Genomic DNA, 17,480 nt, shown 5'->3' with positions numbered 1-17,480 from the left:
TTCTGTAGACCATTCCCTTTAAAGATGTTTAAAATACACAGGCTAGAAATCCGCTTTCAAACAGAAGCACTCAGTGCTGCGTCTGGCAGCCAGTGTGGTGCTCACGGTGCAGAGGTTCAGCTGACAGAGCCTTCGTTCCCTGTCTCCTCATCGAGGAGCGGTGCTGCATCTGCAGGGTCTCCGTCCTCCCGTCCCATGGGTGCTCCCTTCCTTGTTCTGTTCAGTGTCCCACCCTGCGACAAAAAGGATACTGTTCTTTCTGTACACATACATTGCTACAGCTGTGCCCTGGCCCTTCCCCTTCTTGCAAAAAAATACAGCTGCCGATAGCTTGGTACTAGGAAAAACTACTGTGCACTGCATCGGTATTTCAGTGGATAGTTCTGTTTCCATGCAGTCCCATTTTCCTGTCAGGGGAATGACGTACATGTGCACCCAACAGCTACTACATCAGTAACAGCAACTCTGTGATGCAGGGTGTTGTGAAATTGCTTGGAGGGGGGAATTACAGATCTAAAATTAGAACAATGCTTTAGGGAAAAATACAATCGTTTTCATGCCTTTTATTACACTTACCTGTTTCTTGTCCACAACATTGAGGCTAACGGAGGCAACAATGCACGCAATAGTGTTTGCCAACATAAATATCATCATCTGTTGCCAGCGCCACAGGGGGATCTTTAATTCACTAGAAAAGGCCCAAACAGGATAGGACAGCTCGTCATTTGAAGATACTCAAGGCACCTCTATAGATCCTTGCAGCACCAGGCTGCAAATACACTGATTTCTACTCTCACTGCTCCACTAAAGCACAGTTGATGTCTCTGCCTGAAAAGAAAAAAGCATTCTTACCTGGACTTTGTTCCTAGAATGTGTCCAACAATCAGGTTTGAAAGGCCAACTCCAATCATCTGCACAGAAGTTGCAAGGCCCATAGCTGTCCCCAGAGTTGCTTGGGGGACCACAAGAGGTATGGATGGCCACATACTAGCCTGGTAGGAGTAAAGAGAAGAGGAATTAACTCAAAGCCTCATTTAAAGGTGTTAGATGGTCATTGGTTTAAAAAGGAATTATTCCCACTAAATAAAAATTGGTACTTTTCCCTCAAAAAATCTGGTATTTATCCCTCCCAGCCTGTTGCCTGGTTCTAGACTGTTCCCCGTCCTTGCCAAGCAGCTTGAGACAGCACAAACAGTGCATGTTATTTGAAACTGGAATAACCTGACTCCAGATTTCTGAAGGAGATAGACCTGATGATTTAGTTCATAAAACTCAAAGGTGATCCAGGTGTTATATTCAAAGTAAAAAAGCATTAAGAAAAGCTTAGACAGATTAATGCTTCACACTAAGTCAAGTGGTCCCTTAGTCTGCTTGTGTTTTGCTCCATATTGATTCTTTGGTGTTACTTGTTACTAACCAAAATCTTCAGGATGGGGGAGCCAATGACTTCAGACTCTGGCTGCTAAACCTGCTCATCAAGACACAAGGGCAATGATAGATGCCATCCAGGATATAGAAGGAGCACAGCCACAAAACCACTACAGCAGCAGGGCTGTGAACTTACAGCAGCAAAGGAGTAAGTAATCCCCAACCAGATGGTAGAGACTAACGGAGGAACAAACGTAAATGCCAGGAGAGCGAAGACCGGCAGAGTCAATGCAGCACAGCCAACAGCAAAGACACCTCTCAGTCCAACATAGTCCTGGGAAAGGCAACAGACAGAAGGCCTCTTAGAAGGGATCCTTGCTTCCCACAGATCCTAGAGACATGAGGGGCTCTGCAAATGAGTGGCACTACCAGGTAATTTCCTAGCTGTTGGTATTGTAGCAGGCTAGCTATTACTAGTTCCTCTTGCATACTCGTGAACCAGGATGGAAACACTTGTCAGACAATTGGTGCCCAGTATTCACGTGAAATGGCAGGCTTTAATGAAGGGGGAGGAAACCCACACCGTTATGCCCTGACAGTTATGGAAATAAGGAAAGGAAGAGTTTGACAAAACAGGCACCGATTACATGCAGGTTTTCCTTTCCCATCTACTTGCAAGGTTTATCCTGATCCTTTCTGTTCCAGTCTTGGACTTCTCAAAACATGCAGGCATTGCCATGGTTTGATGCTACCATAGCACAACTAAGGGACAGAGGCAAGAATAGGTCAACATTACTTCTTGTGATTTAACTCAGACTAAAATGCATCTTGCCATTTGCAAGGAATTAAAGCACTGCTTGTTCAGCAACAACAGGCTAGGTTCTGGGTGAGGGTGTTGTAACAAAGACATTTCCAAAAATTAGGAAAAAGTTATCAGCAAGCACTTTGTTTTGGGTACTCACAATCAATATGCCAACTGCTGCAGAGAGAACAAGGGAGCTGTCATACACTGCCCCAGCGATATAAGCGGCAGCCTGCTGACTGTAACCAGAATATTTATCCTGGATAAACTTGCTAAAAATAAAACAAAGGGGGGGGAATATATAATTAGGATTCTTGATTTAGTTATTTTGACAGAAAGTACATCTGAGCACAAACATATGGACAGGAGGGGTTTTAATGAGAGGACTTGTAAACAGGTTTGAGTCCATGTGGTTTGTAGTGCCAAGCCTTTGTCGTTTTATTTTCTTTTTAATTGGTGCACACCATAGAGAAGCTGGTAGCTTAAATGGCGGCTTTCAAGATGCTTCTGCAAGTGCAGAGTAAAACTGCAGGTTAAAGTTGGGCATATGTTCAATTACATCAGCACAGCTCACAAGCGACAATTTCCTGTCACCTGTCCAGAACATACAGATGGATTTTTGTAACATTCTTTTTGAAAAGGCACAAAGCATTATCAGTTCAAGGGTGAGAATGCTGAGGGGCAAGAAAAGTACCTTAAAATAAACCGACAGCAAAGATCAGCATTTAAATTGAGCACCTGCATTTCAGAAGTACTAGCAATTCCCCTAGTATCTTGAAGGGGATCTGGTTAAAGCAGAAAACATACAAACCAAGTTTTGTTTTCATTGTCAGAAGTCAGCCTTTCACCTTTGTTAAGGACACACAAAAACGGCATTAAAACAACTCAAATTCTTTACCGAATTTACAGTCATACGCTCGTAATAGCTTAGAAAAACTAGTTTGTTTGGAGATCTTGTAGCTACGTAAACCTGGCTTGGCTACTTGCACAGCTACTCACCGTTAGTAATAATGAGCCTTTGTAGCCTGTGCTGTCAGCAAAGTATGAAATGCGACACTTCCCTGAAGATTTATTGCAACAGAATTCGCCAAAGAGCAGTGGCCTTGGGACCATTATTTTTCTGACTGGGAAGCAGTGTAGCATTTTTTTGCTGGAAAAGATGTATGAAACATGACTCTTGGTGCCTGAACCTTTGTTCCACAGGGAGAAAAAAAAAAATTCTGCAGGGAGGCAGAACTGCAGAAATGAGGATTCTGTGTGATCAATAGGTACTGTTTTCAGTTAAAACAAGAGGGCAAATGATAGAAAGACCATCTCATCAAGGCCTTGACAATCCTTGCCATCTTGAATGTCTTTATTTTACTAATAAAAGGTCACTTGTACATTTGTTACGACAATGTTGATGACATTTCTTCACTCCTGATTTCACAGTGGCTTACTATACATCACTAACAAAACACTACCTAAATAATTTTCTTTTTTTCACTGCAGGTCTTTGCTAATCTGAGTTCATGCTCATTACATGGTAAAAGCTGCATCATCCACAAACAGGAAAAAAGCAGCAAAATGACAAGTCTGTAGCAGAGCCACAGGACAGAAGCAGGAGTCCTAGTTTAGTCAGGCAGGTTGCTTCTTTGTTTTAAGCAAATTAAGGCACAAAAGGGAAGTCTGCAAGCCTTGCGCTGGGATGCAAAGGCTTCCTTACTTGCAAACCCAGGCTGATGCAAGCTTGGCTTTATTTCAAACACAGCAGACAACGTGCAGGAGCTGCAGGACAGAACTGCCCCAGGCTTGTCAAGCCAACACCCCACCCAGCTGAAAAGACAGCCATGTTGTTGGACTATCACAAAGGTGAGATGTCTACAGGCAATTTTTAAAATAAAGTATTTCTTTCCCTTTCAAATCCTTCTGATCCTCCTTCGGCAGTGTTCCAAGCTTTAAATATTGGATGAATCATTCCCCTTTAAGTTATTTTTGCTTTCCTTCAGAAAACTCCCTCATCTTTGAAGGGAAAGAAAGGTCAAAGAACCCTCATATCTTTAACTAGGTGTTAAAGACATGTTTCTCTGTGTTTCATGAGTGAAAGGAACAAACATATTACCCCCATCTTTCCCAGTCAGCTGAAAATTGAGGGCCTGCAAGGGTCTAATACACTTGTATCAGTCAGTGGGACTACAGCCGCAGAGCAATACCTGGCATCTGCCACAAAGGGGAAGACTCCATTGTAGAAGAACATGATTGTGAAGACCAGGAGCCAGTAGCGAAGGGGAAGTCGATGGATATCCTGAATCCGCTGCAAAGATAAGATGTGCCCTCACTCACCAGGAAATAGTCTTTAGCTTCACGCTAATGGCACTTTCTGCAAGCCGCTAAAAGTCACAAAACATTTAAGAGGTAACAGCAGGTAAAAGGGAATTGAATGGCAGCTCAAGTATCTCTAAGCGAAATTTGGCAGGTGCTGACTCCAAAGCATTCCTTCTTCAATGTATTCAGTAAAAATACCAAAAAAAGCTTTCTTCTTTTTATTAAGGTTATGGCTGCAAGACACTATTCTAAACAAGCTCTATTAAGAGCCTATTGCAAAACCTTAAGTGAAACCCAGTGGAAACATTCAGTAGGAACAGGAGTCACACCACTGAGATACAAAAAACAGTTAAGAATACTGTTATCAGAAGGATGCTGTCTAATAGATTTAAGTGCCATAAAAATTGCAACCTATTGCCTGTAATGCTTGTTCCTAAACAGAAGAATGCAAGGTGAAATGGAAGATAAGGGCTGGCAAAAGATAATTCTGTACTGAGCAGATTAACTGTTTTCTATCATGGATCCTGTGAGCCAGAAGGCAGTTCCAGAGAGAAGCTACTATCTAGCTTTTTGCACAAAATCCTCCTCCGAGCCACCTACAGTCAAGAAGTAACTGGCTCAGGAAAGTAACGCCGTTCAGAGTGCTAACTCAGCTCTCTGGAAGGCTGCAAATACACAGTCTCTAAACAAAAAATTTGCACTTGCCTGGTGGTTTGTATCCTCCGATGTACCTGAAGAACTGCTCTGCAAGATTTAACCAAGCAGTGTTGATGCCCTCTTCCGGCCACGACCAGCTCTAACTGCTGCAGGCCTCCCCGCACTACAAAGCAGCGCTCATGCACCCCAGGCTTTAAAGATTTGAGACAGAAAAGTTGTCTGTGCACCACGTACCACTTTTTTGGATTCTTGCTGGATAACCCCATCCAAGCCCAGTTGCTTCATGCCCACTTTATCTAGCACACTGACTGTAAGGGCTGAAACAAAACCAAGCACACAGAGCAGGGTACCTGGAAAAGACACAAGAGGTATTAGAAATTCCCATGTGGAGAGAGCTGAATGACAAAACCAACTGCATGTAATATGTAGAATTCTCTCTGACTCCTGCTCCTGGCTTCTCTTAACATTAACAGCCTTACTTACTGCAGCCATATGTATAGTAGGACCACATACGGCTTACCACCCTGTCAGGGTCCTTGAGCTTTGTCCACTGAGCTTCCAACATGCTGCAGAACTGCCTGAGGCCAGTGAAGCTAAAGCCCCACTTGTCTCTAAAGACAGCCGCTATGTTGGAAGACAGCCAGAACGCCTTCTAAACTGCAGCACGCCTGGGCATAACAAACCCAAGGTTAAAACAAGGCAGACATTAAGAAACTTCCATAGTCCCCTGAGCAGGAGAGGTATCACACAGGCTGGTACTGGAAGCCAAGTTGTACCTCTTCATCTGTGTGACTTACTGCAGTTACTACAGCAATCTGGCCTGTTAGCACATTCGGCTCGAGAGAAGTGAGTCAGATTATGCTGGATATGCCAGAACCAAGTTTGGCAATGGGCATCTGCTGCAGACATCCTTCTCACAGAAAGAGATCTGTCTCAGTTTTGTTTTCCAAAGAGCCAAAACGATCTCTGTGATGCATACACACTTTGTCCGATATATCTATCCCTTTGCAGGCTACTGAGGTTGCTGTGCTGTGCTTGCAAATGCTGCCTGAACACAAAACTGTGTCACATGGGATGCAACACACCATGCTCATCACAGTTACTTCTCCGAGAGCAAGAGTCGGAGGAGGGCAATGGGTTTCAATTTCTGCAAGAAATTTATCTCACATATGCATCCTCTTTTCCATGAGTGATGGCCCATACTGTTTTGTTGTTTGGGAAATAACACTTTCCTATAATCAACAAGTCTTTGTACACAAAGGATGCCCTGAGTCAGGTATGCCTAACATCGCCATTCCAGCCCACCAGAGTACCTGAGTGCCACTACTTAACTGCACTGTGAAACAGATCATCCCTTCCACTAGAGACAGATCCCATCTGACTGTACTGAAGAGAGGACAGAAATCTTCTAAAGATACGAGCCCTAGAACAGACTCACACTAAGAAACATGTAATTCAGATTCTGCTTCTCATGGTAATTTGATCAGTCCATCTGCAAGGCACCTTATGCTGAGACCAATATATACTCCTGCAGAACCTGCACGTTCTGCTAGCTAAAATACAGAAGAACACACATCAGATTCCTCTTTTGTCTCACTCTGAGGTTTCCATTCCATGGGAGTAAACCTACATTAAGTACTGACTACCTGTGATTGCCGATGTTAAAATATCTCAAGAAAACTGCAGACAGAACTCAGGCTGACACTACTGCTTTAGAGAGGGTTTTCAGGCGTCAGTGAAGAAAATGCCATTCCATTGCATACAGAAAGCAACAGGAAAAACTGGAAAATAACGTGCCTCCTCCTGCTAACTTCTCTATGTCTTTCAGGTACTTTTCATAACTAGACGACACAGGCTAGCCTGTTTATAGTCTAGAAAACAAAAGGCCAAAGCACCAAAGAAACTCACCTCCCCAGAGTGTCCACTGCATTCCAAATTTTGCCTCAAACTGCTGGGTGAAGAAGAAGTTGAGCACACTCCCAAGACGGGAGAAAGACAGAGTCAGTCCAAATGCCAGTGCCAGTTCCTTCCCCTTGAACCAGAAGGCTGTAATACGATTCTGCACAACTTGGGAGAAGACAAAAATCCTCTTTTGAACAGACAGACTTGGCCAAGAGTATTGCACAGAAGCAACAAACACAGCCTCTCAAGCTGGAATGCCTGAGCTGGGGTAAGAGACCTCTACACATCCCAGGTGGAGGTAGTACATGTCAACTTTGTAGTCCATTTTAAAACTTAATAAATCATGCTGGGACGTGGGAGGTGAACTTATCCCTCAAATAAGGCAAGAAAAATAACCCCAAAGGTGCAGCAATCCCATGTTAATCCCCACCCTTGGGAGAAGGACAAACTTGTTAGAGGGGAAGACTTTTGAACATTTTGGCACACATTAAATCCACAGAACCCTTCAAGGAGCACTGTTCTTGGTGCAAAGCAGGTGAAGCTGACTGGTAGAACAAGGGTCTAGGAGGCAAAATAAAAATGTACCATGACCCTCTGGTGAGGCTTAATGAAGAGTATGAATTCCTTACTAGTAAGTGAACCATTCCCAGAGCCAAAGAGCAGTCTTCCTGTTAGCATCATTGGTAGGAGGTATGGTGACCCCTTGAAATGTGAGCCTAGAGCAAAGATTGATGATCCCAGCACAGTCAGGAAAGAGAAAACAAAGACACCAACTAGGGAGAAACAGAAGAAAAATACACAAACCTCAACAGACATGCTAAGATCAGGACAAAAGCGTTTTTTGTCAAAAAGCAAAAGAGCAACCTCAAAACACACTGGTAAACCTGTGGACTTCCGTCAATTTACCCGCATTATTTTAATTTTGTAAAGACTGCTCTCTTCATAAAATGACCTGGGAATCCTCAAAACGATGATGATATTCTCATGGTGGGAGGTTAGAGAGGCAGAATAAGTCAGATAGAGGACTCTGAACTCTACAGAAGTCCCTGTTCCTGTCCTGAGCTCCACTACAGACTATGGCCTAGAGCAAGCAATCTCCTTCTCTGTGCCTGTCTCGTTATCTGTAAGATGTTTACCTCTGTGACACAGAGACAGAGCATAACTGCATTTGCTGGGACTGCTGGGTCTTAGATTATGGCACATGCCAGAACAAACATCAGAGCAGAGGACAGAATACTACTTCATCAGTCTGTCCCATTGAAAACAGATAATGCTGTTCCCTGTTACGAGAGTGCCAGAGGAAGCACATTTACTGCACTGCTGTGTAAATTCAGTTAAGTCAGTGGTCAAAGAATGAAAATGTCTCATTTGTCTTCATGGAGCTGCTCAACTAACCACCACGTGCTCTGCACACAGAGCTGTCCCTCTTCTCCCATTCCACTGTGATCTTACTGAAGTGGAGCCTTTAATCATGCCTTTGCACTGAAAGAACAGCCTGAAATCCCACTTCAGTACAAGAATAAATTCATTGATCCTCAGAACTTACACCGGTTTCCTAGTTTATCAATCAGGAATCCAGCCAGAATAACCACTACTGCATTTCTAGGAGAAAACAAGAATAGAAAAAATTGTGTCTTGCTGCTGGGAAGCAAATAATGAACTACCCCACCCTCACAAAGCAAGAGAAAAATTACTTACGTCCAAGCATAGATTGCGTACAGCAAGTTGTATTGTGCAGGTGTCATTCCCAAGCCTTCAACACAGGCCAGTGTGCTATTTTGCCCAGTGTTGTTATGATGGGTTCCATTAGGGCAGGTCAAGTTCTGAGTAACAAGTCACAAAGCCTTTGTTAGAGGCAGCAGACACAGGTAAAACCCCACACATTCCTTTAAAAATGAAGTTAAGTTCTTGCCTACTAGATTTCTGTTTCTCATACTCAGCTTCCACTTCCACAACCAGGAATTGGAAGGCTTATTCTTCTCCCAGGAAGCCAGCCCTTGCCAAATGAGAAGTGACTGGCCATCGGCACATCACATCTTCCCTTCCTGTGGCAGCAGTGACAGGAGCTCAGCACTTCTATACACTTTCCAGTCCAAAAGAAAAGCCAGGAGACTGCACCACAAGGTTTATTTGATCCCTTAGTTTCTTGGCTATAGTTTAGCTTGATCCAACTCTTCGTTACATATTATAAAGTCTTAAGCAGTGCATAAATATGAAACTTATCAGTCGTCAATATTAATTCACAGCTGTAAAGCATTTTCTGAATGGTAGGGAACTGGTAGTCCTAGCATGATTTAATAACGTCAAGTTTGCTACCGAAAAGCAACATCTCCTCAACACCATATGATCAGGAAAAAAACCTAGATCTTCCAGCTACTAAAAATCTATCTGCATTAGGAAACAGACACTAGGTCTTCCACACCAGTAGGCACAAGCTTAACATCTTGAATAAGCACAAGGAAAGCGTGACTGAACCACATGCTTTTTATATAGCCATCATATTTACAAACCCTCAGATCTGCTGCAGTAGATACGTCCGAGGCTGCAGGGGAACACTTCTCTACAACAAAGTGTTTTCACTGCAAGCACTAGTCTTAGATGCTCTGACTACCACTGTACCACTTGAATAAGGCAGGTAGAGAAGCTAAATTTGCCAAAGTAAAAATATGACGCAAGTGCCAACAGATAAAACCATTGTTTGCACAGTACCTAATACAGAAAAATATGGCTTGGTTTCACTGCCCTATAAAGTTACCTAGGTAACAAAACATGACACCATCTTTCCTTTACTCCATAAATAAATGACTTTTCCCACAGACCTACAGAAGTTGTGGAGGATCAAGGAATTAAATACTGACATCTTTTATTTTTCTTTTTACTCCTGTTTGCATTGACAAACTGCACCCAATTTAGCCTGGAGTTCACTGTTCGAATGTTATGGATTAATTGCATTAAAAAAAAAAAAAAATGAAAGCTACATGCAAACTATACTTATTTCTGCCCTTGCTGTTGAAGCAGACAAAGAACACGACAGTGACTCTCAGCCTGCGCGTACTAATCTACCAGCAGATGGCACACAGGAGTAAAATAAGCTCTCAAACGGCAAACAAATGCAATAATAACAGGTAAGTGAGTCAAGGAAGATTTTTTCAGGTTATTCAGGAATTCGGGTAAGAACTCTGGGACTCCGGCATCACTGGAGAAATCCACTAGGACATCAGTCTGAATGCTAAGAACAAAATTTTCTAGCATTTCAGAATGCTAGTCAGTTTTTACATGGCACAGTCTTCATGTGATCTCCCTGCACAGCTCTGTCTTTTGGCTACCAAACACACATGTGATGTGACTGGTACCTGCAGCATCAGGAGACTTGGATCTAAAATCCAGAAAGTCTTTTCTTGTCTCCTATCTCCAACGTCACTAATCTTCCACTCTAGTGTCGGTACTAGTGGTCAGTTCTATGTACCCCCTATGTGCAGAGTGGTGTGAACACATTTCTGACTTCAAACTTCATTAGGGCAGTGAACAGTCATCTGGACGGAGAGCAGACAATCCTCAAGCAAGGCCAGGGTTTACATTCCCACTTCCCCAGGCAGCAGTGAGAACTCCAACCCCTCACGGCCTGTCCCAGCTTTGTGCATCTTCCCAGCAAACCTCCCTGTAATAAGCCCTCACACCTCCCCCCAGCAGCTGGAATATGGGACCTTGGAGCACGGCTCCCATACCAACACCATAAGTGATGGTTTTGAAACTACCGGCGACCAAGGCCCCCGTTTTGAAGGTTCTGCCATTCTTTACCCACCCCCCTGCAGCAGCACGGCTGGGGTGAACACCCAGCACTCACCCCCTGGAACTGCTCCTGCAGGACGCTGGGGATGTCAAAGCAGAAGTAGGAGCCGAAGGTGAGGAGGCAGTTGAAGAGGAGCACCACGAACCTGTAGGCCGCTGCGGGGCAGAGAAGACACACATCACCCCTCACCTCATGCCCCTGACCCCTCAACCTCATGCCTCTCGCACCACCGTGCGGCCCAGCCCTCCCGCAGGCCCCGCCGAGCCCCCTGCTGCGGTGCAGCCAGGCGGGCCTAGGCAGGCCCAGCCAGGCCCAGCCGGGCCCAGGGTGCGGGCCCCGTCCCGCCGCCGCCCGCGGGCTCCCCGGCGCGCCCCGCCTGCGCTCACCCCGCTCCGCCGCCACCGCCATGCCGCAGCTCGGCCCCGCCGCCCGCCGCGGCCCTGCGCCCGCCCCGCCTGGGGCCCGGCCCCGCCCGCCGGCTGCCCGCAGCGGGGACACGGGCCGGGCCCGCCCCGCCGGCCCTGCCCGGGGGAGGCCGCGCTCCGGTCGGGGCTGCGCGGGAGCTGGGGGGCGCTGGAAGGAACCAGAAGGGAAAGGCGCCGGCCTGCAAGTGGCGTGGTCAGCTGGGCGTTATCTGCAGTCGGAGGAAACGTAGTACCCAGGATTTGCACCGGTGCATGTAAAAGGCAGCGGTCAGGCAGGGATGGGGAATAGCTGGGGAGGGAACAGCAGCGCAGCAGAAAATGATTTGCAATGCACCACGCTCTGAACAGGAGTCAAAGGTGTGATATTTTGAGGGGGAAAAGCAGCGTATCTTTTAGGAGACATTAACAGAAGCATCTGAGGTAAGCAAGGAGGGAGGAGGCCGTCACGGTGCCAGCAGCAGCACTGGGCCGGGACAGGCAGGCACCAGGCAGGCACAGCTCGGACGTTCTCAGCTGTCACAGGAGCAGGGTCCTGGTAATGAAAACACAAAAAAGAAGGTAAAAAGAAGGCGAAAAACCCCAAAACACCACCCACCACCACCCCCCGCCCCCCACCCCAAAGCCCCTGTATGACTGAAAGGTGAGTCTATTTCTCTTCCTTTTTCTACCCAAACAAGGCATAAAGAGCCATCAACCGAGGCAGGCCTCACAGCAGCAACAGTGAGGGCTGGTGCCTCACCTGATTTTAAAATAGAGCTTGATAAATACATGTAATAAGGCTATGTGGCACATCTGTTCTTCACAGCAAGCAGCAGGATTTGGGAATCCAGAAGTTTCTTCCCGCTCCTGTGTCTGTGGGTCAAAGGTACACGTGCGTGACATGGAATGCAATGGTAAAAGTTTTTCACGGTGGTGTGTACTGAAAATAGCTCAATAACTACCAATTGTAGGAGCATCTGACTTGTGAACAGAGTCAGACTACAAGATACCCTTAAAAGTTTGTATTTGTAAATGCAGTTGTTTTAGACATCGCTTGTGCTGCTATGTAGAAGTTTTTTATTTTATCCTACTGTATGATTTCTCACTTCCTTGGGCTGCAGGTGTGGAGAATGCTGAAACAGCATCATTATCTTATGTGCAGAGGATGCTTTGTGTTACTGACCCGTGCCGTCCTTACCTAGCCGTGATGGGCTGACTCTAATGAGCAGGTGAGCCCACACCCAGCTATTCACTCACTTCCCCCAGTGGAATGGAGGAGAAATTTGGAAGGGAAAAGTGAGGAAAAAAACACAAAGCCTTGTGGGTTGAGATACAGGCAGTTTAATAAGGGGGGGTAGGGGTGGGGGAACAAGGGAAGAAAACCACCTGCTGATGTACAAGCAATTGCCATCAACAGACCAATGCCCACCTGGCCCCCAAGCAATGGTTACCTTGGAAAAAACTTCCCCTGCCAACTTTTGTGCTGAATGTGTTGCTACATGGAATGAGATGTCTCTTTGGTCACCTAGAACATTGTTGTGTTACTAACCTTGTTTTCCTCACCAGCCTGAAGCACAGCACTGTTTCAGCTGCTGTGAAGGAAATAAACTCTTCCCCACCTAAACACAGCACACAGACTAAGAACCAGCTCTTGAAAGGAACGTTTTTGGCCAAATAAAAGTGTTTTCTAACAGCATTTAGCAAAAATAAAAGTGTCTGGCTAACAATAACATTTATATATACCCCTACTGTGTGTATACAAATATATATGTGTGTGTGTGTATAAAACGTACATGATTGTGTGTGTAACTGATTTGAAAACTAGGATTAGAGTTTTCCTAGTGATTTGCAGGTTTTCAGGAGACTAACTGGGGTTCAATTCTAGGTATTTCCTTTGAAAAGCAATTAAATACTCCTGAGTCCAGTTCTTTCTAACAGTGCTTCCTCTTTTTTCATTTATTTATATCTTCATGAAGGATGCCTACTGGCAAGTATTATTAAAATGGCATCTGGGAGAACCATTTCAGCTACCAATATATTGTGACAGGACTACTTTCTAAATTCAGAGAATGAATCTAAGATTCCAGACTTGGAAATAATACATACTAAAGCCCACAGATTCTCAGATTTCTTGTCAGGCTATAATCATTACTAGCAGTGGTGGGGGTGTGTACCAATACTGCTGGGAGCAGCAGCAGGTTCCTGTCCTGTATGAAGCTTTGTAGCACTTCTAAGACATGTTTGTGCCACTAGTATTTGTATCACACCTCAGGAACTTGTGTTGCGATCACATTGCTTCTGAAAATGCTGGAATTAATTAAACTAAAATCCTTTGAGTTTAATGCTTAACTTACTAAAGCATGCATCGTTATTTGTATTCTATTTCCAAGTGATTGCCTTACATGAGTGAAAATGGGGAAATTGGTTTCGTGACAAGTTGTGTTAAACCTTTTTGAAAAGAAAAGATATTGTATTTTTTGATATCTCTTTGATCATAAACAGTCAGGTAAAAGTGTAGCGGTAGTCAGTACAATGTTTTCAGGCAGGTGAGTGATTTTAACTTGTCAGGTGTTATACTTCATTTTGCAATGGATTGTGTGTTTCTTTTGTAAATAGAGCAAGCAGGAGCATTAATACGTTATCTTTTAACATATTTTGCCATATCCTTCTCATGACCGCCTATTTTTCTTACTGACTAGCCAGTGCCTTCTCTCAGGCTCACTGGGTCCCCAGAGGCTGTTCTGCTGCCAAGCTCTGAAATGTCTCTTCGCTGCTGCTGCCGTCTCAGGCTCTGTCACCAGATGATGTGTGGTGCTCACCGCTGAGGCTGAGTGGCTGGAAGGGAGGAAAATCCCCAATGCACAGGGTGAGCCGCGGGAAGGAGGAGGGTTTACAACGGCAGGAAGACCCATGCTTGTGTGTGTGTGTTTACTGCAGTGTCTGAGGGATGAGCTATTCTGTTTTTTCAGTAATGTCCTGCTGCTGTGAGAGAGCTCTTTAATATAATTAATAATGTAACCTTCCCTAGCATTACTGCTCCATTTGCTGATGTTCATTCCAGCTAGCTTAGAAACCACCCCTCACACGGGTTCAGGACAGACCTGAGAATCCACCATGGATTTAATGTGGCACTAAACTAAGTAGTCCTGTTAATTATATTCTTTTCCCTTGTCATGGGGGCAGAATTTTCCACCTTTACCGAACGACTAATAAAAGCAACCTGACTCTTTTGGTGCCTGCAAGGCATCCCTTATTGCCATATTTGAGCACCTGTCTGTCACCTTAAATTTGTAACAAAGGTGTCTTTTAAATGTAGCTTAGATTTCTAGAGGCTCTGCAAGAGTCTCTCTCCTACTTTATAAAAAGTAAATGGAAAGCAAATGGGGGAGTTGATGTAAATAATCTAGGCACTAAGGTGGGTGCAGCTGCCCCTTTCTGCTTGAAAAGATTGTCCCCAGCCAGGCACATCCCTGCACCTCCAGCATGTCAGCCAAGAGCAGAGGAGTAAAAGTGGGGCTGGGGTTAAGGTCCTGGACACAGAAGGAAAGCTGCATACTGATACAGAATATATGTGGCAAAGCGACATTTGACTTCTCCCATTCTATTCCCTTCATGTTTCTCTCTGTTTCTCACTGGCATGGAAGGATATCAGGTGCAGAAGGGCTACTATAAAACATTTAACAGCAGCCAGTGTTTCTGAAAACATCATGAGCTTCTGCACATTTTGCTATGTTTCTGCTCTTCCTTAATGTACCATGAGATACCCTTCCTTGGAGAGGCATTGGTTTTCATATAATATAGCTTGCTTAGGGTTTTGAGGGGTTTTTGTCCTCTCTGTACTTTATAGGGCAGGGAGCAAAAGCACTGAGCTCAGCAGACCAGGACATCCTGGCCTCATTCAGGAAATCTTTTTTGCCTTCGGTTCAGAGTCTACTCATTGATTTAACATACAAGGAGAAAATTAATAAAGTCCACATGCAAGTTAGTAAAAACAAAACCAGCAAAAAATCCTGAATTTACACTTCACATGCATTTTTGGTGTTAGTGCTCACCGTGAATGTAATTATCATCTCCCCTGAAAAGCACACTTGGAAATCAATAATAAAGCAATGAGAATTAATAAAATACAGAGATAGGAGATGGAACTCTGATCCCACAGATCCTTAGGGCAGATCATCACTGCAATCAGTGGTTTAGTAATGATCACAGTATTATCTTAAGGAAATACTATACCATTTGCATGTCATTTCCTGATGTATTGCAGAGCTCCAAAAGGAACTTCAGCTGTGAGTGCTTGGGACAAGTTACTGCACAAGCTGAGCAGTTCATCGTGACAGATCAAAAGTTCCATAATAATGGAGTATATGCTAACTTTGGAGAACCATGTCAAAAAGATATTTGCTTTAGGCAAAGATACCATTTAAAAAACTGTGGCCAAACAATGTTTCTGGAGTATACTGAAGAGAGGTAGAGGAGAAATTGTCTTTTCCATTGCTAAACGATATCATCACAGCAATGAGTAGTACACTTTAAAAATTTAGCAAACTAGCAGATTGGAAGAAAATTATGTCAGATTTTATAAATCTGTGTTTTATTCAAAATATTGTCAAAAATATAATTACTTGAAGCATTGCAGAGAGAGAATCACAGTGTTAATAGTGAATTCATCCCTGCTTTCTTATGTTCTTTAAAGAACTCAAATAAAATAGATTACAAAAAAGGAGGGGAGTTGCATTCAGGGATGCAGAAATCTGTGTTTGTGGATCTTAGGGATGTCACCCAGAATTAAAGTTGCTCTTACTAATGTTTTATGAACACTAAACAGAAACTCTCCTGAGCCTTCCTACAAGGCCTGCCTTCCTCCTTTTCACCATCCTCTGAAGATTAAGGCTCTGGTTACTGTTCTGCCAGAACCTTCAAAAAGCCTCCTCGATTAGCCATTAGGGTTGGGTAGGGAATGGATCGCATTACATGGCCTCTAACAGCTGTCTGAGATCTTATTTGGTATTTGCACAAGCTTGCATACTGCTCCTTGATTGAAAATCCTTTTTTGTTTGCTTGTTGTGCGTATTTATACTAGTGCCATTTACACTGCTGAAGAAATGTAAAAGATTAGAAAGGATGAACTGATGCACCTGTTTCTCCCTTGGTTAGAGAGCGAAGCACTACATCAAAGCGGTTAATTAAATTTTGACTAAATGAGAGTATTGTTTGCAAAGCAATGATGGAGTGCTCTGTAGGATGAGTAGATGTACACAGCTAGTCTATACAAAAACTTATATATAATATAAAAAACTACACACAGTTTTCAGTCAGGAGAGAATTGAACAAACAAAAATGCAAAGGTCTGTGGTCTGGAAGTACCTACCCAGGAATGATGTCTGATGTGAGACAACTCCTGTGTCCTGTAGAAGGTATATTAAGATCTCATGGCTATAAATTAAAAATTTTAAAAATTAAAGCTGGAAATACCGGTAATGATTTCCAAGAGATATGGTAGATTGTCTTTTTAAAAATGAAGGCTGAATATCTCTGTAACATACGTTCTCTTGCTAAAGCACAACTCATTACCACAGTTCAGAAATTACTGGGTGAATGAGATATTGGAAAACTACCAGAATTTTTTTCCTGACCTTAACAAATAAGGAAGGTGCTTCTGTAGTGGGAAATGAGCTCAGTGGTCTTCTGTAAGCATTGTCTTTAAAATGCTTGCAGACCTTCATTAAATTATTTGAAGCCAAATCAATCATTCTTTTTAAACTTTAAAGGAATACCGCTCAACAGTTCTTATGCTAGACAGAGATAACTTCTTTAAAAGGGTTTTGTACAATCCCATTCCTGCAGCTAAATTTTGCAGTCAACTCTTCAGATACTGTATTATAGAAAGAAAGAGCAAGTAGTTTCTGCTATACAGGTGTTTTTAAACAAGAATAATCACTGGTAAAGAAAGTCTGGTTTACAGAAATCCTACCTCTGCCACAACTGTCATATTGGTACTATGATACCATAATTTTCTGCAGAAACCACACCTTGGATTTCAGCTGAATATAATTTGAAGGTAAATTCTAGCCATTAAAAACAATCTAATATTTTCCTTCTTGATTTACCATCAAGATGAAAACCTAAAAATGTTTATTCTTTCACTCAGCAAAGTTCCAACTTTTTTTTCCAAAGGGAAAAAAAAAAACCCAGGCTAAGTGGAGATTGCATGGTTGTTAAAAAACAACCCTGATTTTACTTGCTTAGTCTCAGT

The 17,480-nt window shown here is 43.6% G+C and overlaps 1 protein-coding gene across 2 annotated transcripts; it reads right to left on the bottom strand.

Moving 5' to 3' along the window:
* Window positions 1–17,480, bottom strand: LOC308062248 (lysosomal dipeptide transporter MFSD1-like). Of its 2 annotated transcripts, none has more exons than XM_080383454.1 (13): window positions 11,210–17,480; window positions 10,878–10,978; window positions 8,732–8,856; window positions 8,580–8,635; window positions 7,663–7,806; window positions 7,040–7,198; window positions 5,366–5,481; window positions 4,363–4,463; window positions 2,331–2,442; window positions 1,565–1,702; window positions 853–992; window positions 577–688; window positions 1–233 (listed from the first exon to the last, which is right to left on the bottom strand). In XM_080383454.1, exons 1-13 carry the CDS (start codon window positions 11,229–11,231, stop codon window positions 117–119), a joined length of 1,443 nt encoding a protein of 480 aa, XP_080239580.1. In that variant the 5' UTR covers window positions 11,232–17,480; the 3' UTR covers window positions 1–116. The 2 variants fall into 2 exon arrangements, with proteins under 2 accessions (XP_080239580.1, XP_080239581.1); XM_080383455.1 differs by lacking the exon at window positions 11,210–17,480 and adding an exon at window positions 8,946–9,078.

Source organism: Falco punctatus, assembly GCF_963210335.1.
Source record: "Falco punctatus genome assembly, chromosome: 4".
Taxonomy (NCBI): Eukaryota; Metazoa; Chordata; class Aves; order Falconiformes; family Falconidae; genus Falco; species Falco punctatus.
The sequence above is the reverse complement of the archived record's forward strand: the minus strand, read 5'-3'. Positions and strand labels throughout refer to the sequence as shown.

Excerpts from the sequence above, each read along its gene's own strand:
- LOC308062248 (XM_080383454.1), bottom strand. The coding sequence starts at position 11,231 with ATGGCGGTGGCGGCGGAGCGGG. Across the intron at positions 993-1,564 it reads TTACTTACTCCTTTGCTGCT|GCTAGTATGTGGCCATCCAT; the intron begins GTAAGTTCACAG and ends TACTCCTACCAG. Across the intron at positions 234-576 it reads ATGTTGTGGACAAGAAACAG|GGTGGGACACTGAACAGAAC; the intron begins GTAAGTGTAATA and ends TTTTTGTCGCAG.